Here is a 14,131-nt window from a genome sequence, read left to right on the forward strand (position 1 = left end):
TCGCCTCCGGCTTTGTGCTGATAATCTTTATTAAATATACATTTTAAATAAAACTGTTCACACTGGTTTTAAGGTAAATACACTTCTGATATAGTTCTACACTAAGAGGCATATATACACACACACATATACTCGCACACAAAAACACCACCATACACACTGTACATGTACACACAAATCATGGTAGCTTATGTAAATCCCTTTTCTTGTACTCTTTCAGATTCTCACTCTAACCTCAGGCGCGAGTGGGCCGTTAGTTTTGTCTTTGGCAGTTTAGCCCCGCCCTCTTTCATTCTTACATTTACAGCATCTGTCTGACGCGCTTGTCCAAAGATGCTGTACGTGAATGACGTTACACAGGTAGCAGAATGTAGGAGTCTTACCCAAGGACTCTTATTGGTGTAGAGTGCTGTGCTTGCCCAACCAGGGCATTGAACCCGACACAAAAAATTGTGAACTCACTAAATCAATAAATGAGCTGCAGCTGAAACTGATTGGGAGTAAGAGGTTTAGTCTGTGGCTCCGCCCCCTCAATCTGTTTACTGTTACTATTCCCATCTGCAGGTTAGAACCCTGTCCTATCACACATGAGGGAGGCCTTCCTATTCTCAGACTCATGAACATGGAAGGCTGTAAGTGATGTTGATGGAATTTGAACTCATGATCTCCTGAGTCTCTTGACAAGTATGCAGTTAGACAGTCGCTCCACTCTACATTTCTGTGTCGGAAAAAAAAGGCGTACTCAGAAGCGCTACGTATGTAAAATGTTTAGTCTGTGGCTCCGCCCCCTCAACCTGTGTACTGTTTATTTCCATGTGCAGGTTAGAGCGCTCCCTATCACACCTAGGGGAGGCCTTCGTATTCTCAGACCGCAGGACATGGAGGGATGTGGTGTTAATGGGATTTGAACTTATGGTCTCCTATGAGTCTCTTGACAAGTAGGCAGTTAGACAGTCGCTCCACTCTACATTTCTGTGTCTGAGAAAGAAGGGAAAGGTAAATTTCCTCAGAACTGTGTGTGTTATGTAGTGCAGTTTCACAGCTCTCTCAGCTCAGCACTGTTATTCGTGTTTTCCACGCTAATCCTAACATTGACTGCAACTTTTTAAATAGATTAAATAGAAACAAATGAAGACAAACAGGTAAAGAAATAAAAGAATATAAAGATCTTGTTCTGTCTCGTTCTGTAGTAAAATGTGTGTGTGTGTGTGTGTGTTTGTGGAAGACCTCTCACTGGAGGATTCCTGGATTGTCCTTTTGCTCCTGTTTTATTTGTGTTCTGACACTTGTGACTTTTCAGTCTTGTCCCCACAGGTCCCTCAGAAGTGAAGAGAGAGTGGAGAGTGTTCAGCGAGGCAGGTCAGCCAGCCACTCTTCACTATACTCTCTCTACCATCTTACTCTCTCTCTCTGTCTCTCTCTCAACTCAAATTCAGCTGAGCTTTAATGGCGTGATCATAGGATGTCCTTTGTGTTGTCTCATTCCTTATCTCTCTCTCCCATCTGCCTGTCCCCTCTCTCTCTATCTCGCTCTCTCTCTCAGACCTGAGTGACCAATGGCTCTCGCGTGTGGACGTTCCCCCTCCTCTGCTCTCCTGCACACAGGCCGGCCAGTAGCGTCCCGTTCAGCGGCGCACAGATCCCCCTGCACGCCTCTCCTCCCTCCAGGGGCACATAGTCCCCCTCCTCCCCCTCTCTATCCCTCTCTCCCTCACCCTCGCCCTCACCCTCGCCCTCACTCTCTTCGTCCTTCTCCCACAGCAACGTGTTGACGTGTGTGTACTCATGGCTATCCTCACACTCCATCTCGCGGTGGTAGAAGTAGCTGAAGTTGGACACGATGACCGGAACGGGCAGGGAAATGGTCAGCACGCCGGCGATGGCACACATGGACCCCACCAGCTTCCCCCCGACCGTCACCGGGTACATGTCACCGTACCCAACCGTGGTCATGGAGACCACAGCCCACCAGAAGGCTTCCGGGATGCTGGTGAAGGACGTGTCCGGGCTGTCCACCTCGGCGAAGTAGACAGAGCTGGAGAAGAGGATGACTCCGATGAAGAGGAAGAAGATGAGCAGGGCCAGCTCCCTCAGGCTGGCCTTCAGGGTCTGGCCCAGGATCTGCAGGCCCTTCAGGTAAGAATAGGTGAGGTTATTTCAATGCCCAGATACTTACAGACACACACACACACACACACATATATATATATATATATATATATAGAGAGAGAGAGAGAGACGGCACTTTTTATGACCCTGACATTAAAGTTTTGTTGTCACGCAAAAACCTTGTATCTCCAAAACAACAGCTTTACAGCGGAAGTCAACAACTTCCATCATTTTGGATTTCTATTGGTCCATTCAGCACAAACAGGTTATGAACGGGTTGTGGACGGGTGCGTCAGTTGGCAATATCAAATATCAAAGAGGAAAAGGTTGAAAAAACATGATTCCTTACTATTATTATCTGTTATTCCTTGAATTAATTAATTAAAATTACACATTTAGTAGATACAGTCACTTAAAACAAGCAGAAATGAGTTCAAAATAACTTAATTAATCTTATAATATTACTACAGTAATATTGTAATTGACTTTTTGATTGATATTGACTTTTATAAGGATTTCACTTGTTAAGATATGATTTTTGCAGTGTAAGAGAATGTGTGTAGAGTTAATAGTCCTGCCCAGGGACCCTCATTAGTCCTATTGTTTTTTTTTTATTGCTTTAGGCAGCATGGTGCCAATAGGTTCATGTTTACTATCTGCTCCAGAGAGTCCTATTCTATTGGCAGTACTTCTCTACAGGGACTAGACAAGTGGTGGGTGCAACTTGAAGTAGAAGGGGTGTCCACAAACTTTTGGACATATACTGTATTTTCACAACATGTTCTGAAATTGATTAAATGTGAGCCTTGGAGGCCCATGACACTGTCGCCGGTTTACTGGTTGGCCTCCCTTGGAGCACTTTTTACTAGGTATACTGACCACTGTATACCAGAAAACCCCCACAGGACCTTCCTGGTGATGCCCAGGGACACTCGTTAGTCCTAGTGTTTTTATCCAGTTGTAAAGTCAAGTCCCACTCTCCCACGGGACGGGTAGTGGCCTTACCCTCTAGGCTGTACCAAAGACATATAAGTATCCATTGACTTTCTTTACATAAGCAACTATGTGATGATTCAGGCAGGCGGTTATACTGCACTGTTAACCTGGAGGCTATAAGCTTCCATTACTTCCATTCTGGTGCACTGTTCTCGTGGGTCTGCTGCAAATCTACAGGCCAAACCACTGACTTGAGAAGTTAATGGAGATATAAAGCAATTGTAGTAGCAGCCCGGCTGAAGATGCGTTTCCCTACCTTGGAGTGGCGTGACAGCTTGAATATCCGGAAGACTCGAACCAGACGAATGACCCTGACAATGGCCAGAGACATGGTAGGCGTTCCTCCTTTGGATTTGGCCAGCTCTGTGCCCAGCGTGACGAAGTAGGGAATGATGGCGAAGAAGTCAATGACGTTCATGACGTCCTTGAAGAAGTGCATCTTACTGGGGGAGCAGGCGAAGCGCATCAGGAGCTCAAAGGAGAACCAGCAGATACACATGGTTTCCACCATGAAGAACGGGTCCTGGAAGGGAGAGGAGCTTGGAGGGTGCGGCGCTGTGGAGTTTGGGTTGGAGTGATGGGGGTGGTATGAGTATTGCTGGGAAGAGAAGATGAGGATGGGAAGAGAAAGGGATAGAGGAGTTAAACCGGGGAAAAAACAGAAACAGGAGAAAGCATAAACTGGAGATGAGGAAAGGAGTGGTGGGAAAAGGGGGAAATGTGATGAGATGAGGGGAAGGGAGGAGAAGGTGAAGTGGAGAGGAAGAGGAAGATGAAGGAACGGGTGGAGAAGAGAAGAGAGGAGGAAGAATAGATGGAGAAAGAGTATGGTCAATGATACACACTAAAAATATATACACTTTTTGTTGAGTGACTATTGTCTAGGTCCCGCTCTGGCCTTGGTGATCACCGAACATCATGCTCTATGTAGACAAAAGTATTGGGACACCTGCTCACTTCATCGCTTCTTCCGAAATGAAGAGTACTAAAAGGTGTTTCACCTGCTTTTGTTGGAGTAACTGTTTCTATTGTCCAGAGAAGAAGACTTTCTACTAGATTTTGGAGGAGGAACATTGCTGTGAGGATTTGATGGCATTCACCCTCAAGAGCGTTAGTGAGTTCAGGATGTTGGATGATGATCACCACCCCACCTAATCCCATCCAAAAGTACTGGATGGAGCACCACCACCATCATTCCAGCAAACACAGTTCCTCCACTGCTCCACAGCTCAATGCTGCTGGGGGGCTTTATACTCCTCTAGCCCACGCCTGGCTTTAGGCAGCATTGTGCCACATAGGTTCATGATGTTTATCTGCTCCAGAGAGTTCTTTTCTATTGGCAGTACTTCTCTACAGGGACTAGACAAGTTATGTGTGTGCATTTGCACATATGTGTCAGCAATGGGTGCAAGTTGAAGTAAAAGGGGTGTCCACAAACTTTTAGACATACAGTGTATTTTCACAACATGTTCTCAAATTGATTAAATGAGCCTTGGAAGCCCATGACACTGCCGCCAGTTTACTGGTTGGCCTCCCTTGGAGCACTTTTTGGTAGGTATACTGACCACTGCATACCAGAAAACCCCCCACAGGACCTTCCTGATGATTTGGAGGTGTTCTGACCCAGTCATCAAGAACATCACATTTTGGCTCTTGCCAAAGTGGATCAGATGTCACAGTTCTGGAGCACATTGAGTAAACATCCTCAGTGCAGGCTAGAAAAAGTAAGTGAACCCCTGTGTTAATGACTTCTCCAAATGCTGTTTGGCAGATGGAGTTCCAGTTAAGGAGATGACACTGGAAGTGTGGGGTTTTCACCGGTGCTTTGCATGATTACAATCATACACACCCGCTCTGGCCTTGGTGATCACCTGCTCACCTGCTTGGGACACCTGCTCACTTCATCGCTTCTTCCGAAATGAAGAGTATTAAAAAGTGTTTCTCCTGCTTTTGTTGGAGTAGCTGTTTCTATAGTCCAGAGAACAAGACTTTCTACTAGATTTTGGAGGAGCATTGCTGTGAGGATTTGATGGCAGCCTTGGAGGTCTTGGAAGCCCATGACACTGCTGCCGGTTTACTGGTTGGCCTCCCTTGGATCACTTTTTGGTAAGTATACTGACCACTGCATACCAGAAACCCCCCACATGTCCTTCCTGATGATTTCAGAACATCACAGTTTGGCTCTTGCCAAAGTGGATCGGATGTCACAGTTCTGGAACACATTGAGTAAACATCCACAGTGCAGGCTAGAAAAAGTAAGTGAACCCCTGTATTAATGACTTCTCCAAACGTGTGACAAATCTGCACGTCTGAAGAATGTCTGGTTAGTGTGAGCCATGTCTCGATACAAATAACGTTCAGAAGACCTCATAAGATCTCAGAGAATCTCAGAAGATGAATTGTAGAGACGCATGAAGCTGGGAAAGTCTCTCCAGTCTCTATTAGGGTTGAATTGTATTTTTAACTGGGTCAGTTAAGTCTGTCTCGGTATGTCTAACCGAGCAACAGTAGCTATGAAAGAACATTGGTGGGCGGAGCCTGAACGGGCCAATAGATTGTGTTTTCAAAATCCTGTTTCCAGTATCTGATCCAGTATGTGTGTGTGTGTGTGTGTGTGTTTATGAACATTATGGACACTCTGGTTTCTGTGTTGATGAGCTGAGGGTCGTCCTTCCTCTATATTTAGCACCTTAGATCTCTAAGATGTAACATGAGAATGACTCTCCCTCTCTCTCTCTCTCTTTCGCCCTCCCTCGCCCTCTCTCGCTCTCTCTCGTGCTCTCCCTGCCTGTCTCTCGCTCTCTCCCACTCCCTCTGTATTTCACTGCTCATCAATATCTGTCCAGTCTACCCAGGAGCACAGGTGGAGCTTTGGGGCGAGTCAGTGGTGCCCAGGCTTTTGGACGGCAGATAGGAAACTAATCTGATACCACACACTCCACACCTCTCTCTCTCTCTCGCTCCCTCTCTTTCTCTCTCACACACTCCCTGTTTCTCGCTATCGCTCACTCCCCAGCTAGCTTGTACATGTGGGGCCTGTATGGGTGGCCCAATGGTTCCACGCTGACCCCACACATGGATGCCCACCAGGAGGGGTTAAGGGTGGGCCCCATCTGGGTTGTATACTGTACATTGGGCCTAGTGGGGAGCCATGTGAGATTAAGGTGGGCTGTAACGACTGGGGCCCATTTGAGAAGCCCAACAGGGTCCCAGTAACAAATCATGGACAATCCCACTCAGAGCCCATGCCAAACTGGAGCCCACCTAGCCCATGTTCCGTCCACGTGAGCCCCACATGAGCATGTTGGCTGGGTCTCACTTCAGTTTTTAGGACAGTGGTCCGCACGTGCCTATTTTCCTGCTCCCGGGCCCGTCTCGTCCCTCCTTCCCTCCGATCAGAGTGGATCAGATTTAACGACAAGTCCAAAATAATCTAAGTCTAAGCCTCCCTCATTCTCTCCTTGTCGCTTTCTGCGTTGAGCTAATGACCAGCATAGGCTACACTATGTCCAAATGTTTGTGGACACCGCTTCTAAAAAAAAGCACCCATTTAAATTGCACCCATATGTGCAAATGCATGCAAACGCAGCTTATCTAGTCCCTGTAGAGAAGAAGTACTGCCAATAGAATAGGACTGTCTGGAGCAGATCAACATCATGAACCTATTGCCATCATGCTGCCTAATGCCAGGCGTGGGCTAGAGGGGTATAAAGCCCCCCAGCATTGAGCTGTGGAGCAGTGGAAGAACTGTGGAAGCTCCATCCAGTGCTTTCTGAATATGATTAGTTAAGGAGTTGGGGATGATGAGGTGGGGTGGTCATCCTTCAACAATCTGACCTCACTAACGCTCTTGTTAACAATAAATAATAAGCATTGGTGTCCCAATACTTTTGTCCAAATAGCAAATGCTATTTATATTGAGTTTGATGGTCTAGCTAGACCTACTACAACTCAGTGGACACCATTTGCAATGCAGGTCAACCAGCCTAACCAGCTTGCTTACCGGTATAGGGTATGTTTGGGCCTGGATGACCAGCTTATCAACCACCATGACCAGCTACCAGCAGAAGCTCTCTCTTCCTCTCTCTCTTTCTCACCTCTCTCAGCTCTCTCTCATTCCTGAATTCGGGCAGCGTCTCCAGGCAGAAGATGAGGATGGACACTACGATGACCATCACGCTGATGATGGCGATGATGCGAGCTCCTCCGGACGACTCTGGGTGCTCAAACAGCATCCACAGCTTCCTCTGGAGCTCGTTGTCTGGCAGCGGCCGCGGCTCCTCCTTCGGGAAGCCCTCGTCCTCCTGCAGGTTAAAAAGGTCAGTCATTGACCTGTTAGATGATACTTGTGATTATCATTGAAGGCCACGTATTACAGGACAGTATGTAATAGGGAAAGTGAGGTAGCTACAGTATTATGGAACATACGGTCTGAGTGTTGGAATGAGAGAGTATATTTATTTAAATTATGATATTAATGTTATCATATTATATTAATTTTTGCTGATTGAAAAGTAAGGAGATCCATATACCTGTGTGACAGAAGGCGAACATTTTAAGTGACTACTGATTTCTAGTGTTTTTACATTAGCCTTATAGCTGGGACTGGATGTTTCAGTACACAAACTAGTACAATATACGGACAAAAGTATTGGGACACCACCACATTCATTGTGTTTTTACGAAATCAAGGGTATTAAAAAAGAGATGATCCTGCTTCTGTTGGAGTAACTGTCTCTACTGTCCAGGGAAGAAGATGGCTTTCTACTAGATTTTGGAGGAGCATTGCTGTGAGGATTTGATTGCATTCAGTGACAAGAGTAATGTAAGTGAGGTCAGGATGTTGACTGATGAGCACCCTAACTCATCCCTAACTCATCCAATCCTATACACAGTTCCTCCACTGCTCCACAGCTCAATGCTGGGGGGCTTTATACCCCTCTACTAGCCCACGCCTGGTATTAGGCAGCACGGTGGCAATAGGGTCATGATGTTGATCTGCTCCAGAGAGTCCTATTCTATTGGTAGTATTTCCCTACAGGGACTAGACAAGCTGTGTGTGTGTGTTTGCACATCAGTGTCAGCAATGGGTGCAACTTAAAATCTAAAAAGAAATACTATTAAGTAATGATAATGGCACCTCTTTCTCTCTCTCTCTCTCTCTCTCTCTCTCTCTCTCGCTCTCGCGCTCTCTCGCTCTCACTCCTGATTAACCTCTGCCCATCACTTACTCTGCCCAACACTTCCCCTTAGAGCTTCACTAAGACACCGGCAATACTGTGATTTCAACAACTGAGCAACTTTAATAAGCACCAAGTTACTGTTATGTGTCCAAATGTTTGTGGACACCCCTTCTAATGAATGAATTCAGCTGCTTTAAGATGCACCCACTGTTGACAAAGATGTGCAAATGCACACACACACAGCTTGTCTAGTCCCTGTAGAGAAGAAGTACTGCCAATAGAATAGGACTCTCTGGAGCAGATAGTAATCATGAAGCTATTGCCACCATGCCGCCTAATGCCAGGCGTGGGCTAGAGGAGGTATAAAGCCCCCCAGCGTTGAGCTGTGGAGCAGTGGAGGAACTGTGTTCTCTTGAATGATGGTGGTGGAGCTCCATCCAGTACTTTTGGGATAAGTTATATATGGGATCCATATGTAAATTTGTACATTTCCGCTATAAGCCACACCCACTTCCGATTACATTTGAATGCAGTTTAAATACAGCAGTGTCTCCTAACAGCTGCACCTTGAAGCGGGCCATGATGTCCTCGCCCAGCTCGTAGAAGCGCAGCTCATCCATGAAAACGTCCAGCGGTACGTTAGCTGGTCGACGCAGGCGTCCACCAGACTGGTAGAAGTAGAGGATGGCATCGAAGCAGAACCGGTTCCGGTCCAGGAAGAGCTCATTGCGGAGCGGGTCGAAGTAGCGCAGGCGTCGATGCGGGTCACCCAGCAGGGAGTCGGGGAACTGGGCCAGAGTGCGCAGCTGAGTCTCGTACCGCATGCCGGACACGTTGATGGCCAGTCGCTCGCTTAGCGCCCAGCCGCCGGACCTCCTGCTCTCTCTCTTCCCTCTCTCTTTCTCGCCCTTCTCCTTCTCACCCTTCTCCGCCTTGTTCCGTTGTTCCTTACTCCTCTTATCACTCTCTCTGGCCTCCTCCTCCTCCTCTGAACGTCTCCTGTCTCCACTTAATTCTCCTCCACCTCCTTCTTCTTCTGCTTTTTTCTTGCTGTCCATCCCACTGACCTACAAGGCTTTCAGGTGCTGCTCGGTTGGAGATCTTTAAGAAGTACGATTTCGAGTTAGCTGAAATAGTAGTTAGTATGCTCTTGTATGTATGAATTTTTCAGGATCCATTAAGAATTATTCCATATCCATCATGTATTATTCAGTATCTACTATTAATGATTTAGTGTCTACTATGAATTATTCAGTATCCACAATAACTCATTCTGGATCTTCTATAAATCACTTAGTGTCCACCAATAATTATTTAGTATGAATCATTCAGTATCTTCTATGAAACATTCAGTATCCACTATGAATCATTTAGTATCTATTATGAATCATTCCATACCTAGTATGAATCATTCAGTATCCACAGTGAATCATTCAGTACCTAGTATGAATCATTCAGTATCCACTGTGAATCATTCAGTACCTAGTGTGAATCATTCAGTATCTATTATGAATCATTCCATACCTAGTATGAATCATTCAGTATCCACAGTGAATCATTCAGTTCCTAGTATAAATCATTCAGTATCTATTATGAATCATTCCATACCTAATATGAATCATTCAGTATCCACAGTGAATCATTCAGTACCTAGTATGAATCATTCAGTACCTAGTATGAATCATTCAGTATCTACTATGATCATTCAGTATATTTCTATAAATCATTCAGTATCCACTATGAATTATTCAGTATCCACTGTGAATCATTCAGTACCTAGTATGAATCATTCAGTACCTAGTATGAATCCGTCAGTATCTTCTATAAATCATTCACTATCCACTATGAATTAATCAATATCCACTATGAATCATTCAGTATCCAATATGAAACATTTAGTATCCAATATGATTCATTCAGTACCTAGAATGAATTATTCAGTATCCACTATGAATTATTCAGTAACTTCTATAAATCATTCAGGTGTAACAGGTAAAATCTGCAAGCAATCAAACACTGTGCTCATCCAACAGTAATGAGTTATCAGTAATGAGTTATGAGAAAGTATGGCAGTTCAACACTAGTGCAGAACAGCGGTTACAATAATACAGTACAGTAACTGTAAACGTACAAATATAGACCTCTGAAGTTTACCCACACTGTCTCTTACCTCTCCTGCTATAGAACAACCTGGTTCTAGGGCTTCTGTTATCTGGCTGAGAAAGAAATCCTGCTCTTAGCCCCCCCCCTGCTCTCCGGGCTGGACGTGTCCCCCTGTTGTGGAGAGCAGAAATACCATCATGTCACTTGAGCACGAGCCGTACGGAGCGGAGGGCTGAGTTAATGCCGCCCCAGGATTAGCTCCGAGTTTATTCACTGAGGGTGAACACACAGTGTGTCCAGGAGCTGCTGTTACTGAGAGAACGGCGCCCCCCTGCCCCTCTGTGTCTGATTAGCACCTGATTACCTGATCTGCTGTTAAATGGTTTTCTTTCTGCAGATTTCAACAGTTCAGATTTAATCAAAGAGAGGAACTAGAGACTGGTGAGTAGAAGCTCACTCACAGAAAGTTACAACGCCTAATGTTCATTAGTACACAGCCATGGTGGAGGGATACATGCAGGGGGCTGTGAGGCAAAATAGTCCCCAAAGAAAGCAATATCATCATCAGCACTTCAGATAAAGGCCAGCAGACACGTGTAGGATCTCTGCTGGGTTTGGATAGGAACCCTTTGAAACATGATTCAAATGTAAGTCGCTCTGGATAAGAGTGTCAGCCAAATGCCATGATTGTAAATAAAATGGCTAAATCTGTGCTGTAGTCACGGTGACGCCTGGCTCCTGTAAAATCTCCTGTAAAAGAGTCACTAAGGTTGTCTACAGTGAACCACGATCTTACACCAAACCCCCACCCCACTGACTGTGTAGCAGTTTTAGTCAAATAATTATTATAAATTATTCTCTATCCACTATGAATTCAGTCACTATTTACTGTGAATCATGCATCCACTATGAATTATTCAGTGTCTACTATGAATTATTTAGTTTCTACTAGAAATTATTCTGTGCCTGCTTGTGCAGATTATTTAGGATCCACTATGAATTAGATCAATATTTGCTGTGAATTTTTCAGTAACAACTATGATTTGTTAAGCATCCGCTATGAATTATTCAGTATCTACTATAAATTATTCAGTATCCACTATGAATTATTCAGTATGTACTATTAATTATTCAGTATCTACCATGAATTATTTAGTATCTATCATAAATTATTCAGTATCTACTATGAATTATTCAGTATCTACTATGAATTATTTAGTATCTACCATGAATTATTCAGTATCCACTATGAATTATTTAGTATCTAAAATGAATTATTCAGTATCTACTATTAATTATTCAGTATCCACTATGAATTATTCAGTATCTACTATGAATTATTCAGTATCTACCATGAATTATTCAGTATCCACTATGAATTATTTAGTATCTACCATGAATTATTCAGTATCTACTATGAATTATTCAGTATCCACTATGAATTATTCAGTATCTATCATGAATTACTCAGTATCAACTATGAATTATTTAGTATCTACCATGAATTATTCAGTATCTACCATGAATTATTCAGTATCTACTATGAATTATTTAGTATCTACCATGAATTATTCAGTATCCACTATAAATTATTCAGTACCCACTATGAATTATTCAGTATCCACTATGAATTATTCAGTACCCACTATGAATTATTTAGTGTCTAGTAAAGAATATTCATTGTTTGCATTTGCATATTATTATTATTTGTTATCCAGTATGAATTTGAACAGTATCTACTATGAATTATTACAACATCTAGTGTGAAACTTTATGTAAGTTCTGCAAATGCAAGAGGCTGTAGAGTTTGTGTTAAATTAAACGTGTTTTATAAAGACATTAGCAGGACCTGTACATGCACCTCAACACAACTGTGCCTTTGTTAGCTGTTAGATCTTAATCCTAATACCGGTTTCAAATTCATGTCCAAACAAACCATTCCATTCTGCCATGAATCCGACCACAGATCACACTGATCAGATAATGCATTTCTTACTATTTATTACTAATTTAAATCCCCTCAGCTAATGTAGAAAACACAAACACACACACATACACACACACATCCCAAGCTGTAACCTGTGGGTGATAGTAAACACTCTTCTGCTGCACAGATATTAACCTCAGATTAGTCCAGACCCCCTAAAAGCCATCTGAGCGCGAGCAGCTGAGCAGCTCCTGTTCTGGACCGTAAAGTGAAAGTGAGAGGTCTGAATATGAGAGAAGCAATGTTAGATACACACCAAATCACAAACACTCACACACACTTACAGCATGTCCCATCGATCATGACCATACTCACAGCAAGCTGCTTTTTGACAGTGTGTGTGTGTGTGTGTGCGTGTCTCTTACTTGTAAAGCTCTTCTGCAGGGGTATCTCTACACACTCGTGTCCGTCACCTACTGTAGCTCACGGCGGATTCCTCCAGAGAGGGACACTGTTTTCTTGACTACCTCCACAACACCATCAGCTGTGTGTGTGTGTGCTTCCCTGGGTCTGTACGCATTTTTGGAATGTGTGTCCAGCAGGGGGCGCTGTGTGGCCCCTCCCTTGGTCCAGTGGGACCCTTAAAGCTGTTTGTAGGTCGCTGGCCCCCGTCACTCACGACAGCGCTGGGGAATGCTGTCATGTCGAAATTCAATCCAGCTTCCATCACCCCCTTCTCTCTCTTACACACACACACACACACACACATACACATAATACCTCAGGAGGTTCCAGTACACCCTGCCCAAATTAGAATGTCACCACTATCTTTCTCCTCCTTCGTTTATTTATTATTATTATTATTATTATTATTATTAATAATAATAATAATAATAACCATGAAGTCATATTTCCTGTAAATTCATACTGGTTCATTTATCTATGCAGTGTCCGATGTTCTGGGAAGGGGAGTCCACTATCATATTCTGTTGGTCATATTCTGGTCGTAGCAGTTCCAGAATGGTCAGGAACAACCCGAGAACCACCGAGGAACAGACCTGCCATGACCTGGACGCTGCTGGAACCCAGTCATGAGACCCAGACTTGAGTAAAAGTGCAGGTGCTGTATCAGAAAAGTGTCCTTTAAGCTCTGTACTTAAGTAGAAGTACTAAAGTACTCAGCATTTTTAGTACTTAAGTACTGCAAGTAGTTTAGTATTCTAAAAAGTACTGCTTAAGTACTGAAAGTAAAAGTACAGTACTGTGTTCTGTAGTTCTTACAGAAAGCAGTCAAAAGTTTGGGTATCAGTGTTTTTTATTAGTTCAGATGCTCAGACTTAGGGACGGTCTCAGTTCCTCTGGCTGTAGTAGAAGGACGGGACTGTAGAAGACAGAGTTCATGAACACGAGTCTTCAGTTCACTCTTTAAACAAACTCAGACCTGAGAAGAGCTTCATCTGTAAAACCAGTGAGGAGCAGCTCAAACCCCTGAGCTTCACTCTCTGTAAACTCAACTACAGCTGAAAGAGCTCAGGCCATTCAGACACATACGAGTATTTGCAGGAGGTGAAGATGGAGGTGGATCTTCTGGTGGTTCTTCTTCTTCTTCCATCTGGAGATAAACTAACAAAGCTCTAGCATTAGTGTCCTCACTGCAGCTTCATCAAACCCGGTGACGGCGCCATCTAGAGTTCTGGAGGTGATAATGTGGGTTTAAAATGATTGGTACATTTTTATAATTGTAGCGAGTAACGATGCAGCACATAAACAAACAATGTAACGAAGTATTAAAGTATTAAACTCATCCAGAATA

At 43.9% G+C, this 14,131-nt stretch overlaps 1 protein-coding gene across 1 annotated transcript; it reads right to left on the reverse strand.

Moving 5' to 3' along the window:
* Positions 1–1,177: 1,177 nt before the first annotated feature.
* On the reverse strand, positions 1,178–9,346 carry LOC140573697 (potassium voltage-gated channel subfamily A member 1-like). Its single transcript, XM_072693205.1, has 4 exons — positions 8,855–9,346; positions 7,203–7,409; positions 3,362–3,703; positions 1,178–2,130 (listed from the first exon to the last, which is right to left on the reverse strand). Exons 1-4 carry the CDS (start codon positions 9,344–9,346, stop codon positions 1,540–1,542), a joined length of 1,632 nt encoding a protein of 543 aa, XP_072549306.1. The 3' UTR covers positions 1,178–1,539.
* Between the last annotated feature and the right edge of the window lie 4,785 nt (positions 9,347–14,131).

The sequence above is a fragment of the Salminus brasiliensis genome, chromosome 12 (assembly GCF_030463535.1).
Source record: "Salminus brasiliensis chromosome 12, fSalBra1.hap2, whole genome shotgun sequence".
NCBI classification, from domain to species: domain Eukaryota; kingdom Metazoa; phylum Chordata; class Actinopteri; order Characiformes; family Bryconidae; genus Salminus; species Salminus brasiliensis.

Excerpts from the sequence above, each read along its gene's own strand:
- LOC140573697 (XM_072693205.1), bottom strand. The coding sequence starts at position 9,346 with ATGGACAGCAAGAAAAAAGCAGAAGAAGAAGGAGGTGGAGGAGAATTA. Across the intron at positions 7,410-8,854 it reads ACATCATGGCCCGCTTCAAG|GAGGACGAGGGCTTCCCGAA; the intron begins GTGCAGCTGTTA and ends TTTAACCTGCAG. Across the intron at positions 2,131-3,361 it reads AGCTGTCACGCCACTCCAAG|GGCCTGCAGATCCTGGGCCA; the intron begins GTAGGGAAACGC and ends TCTTACCTGAAG.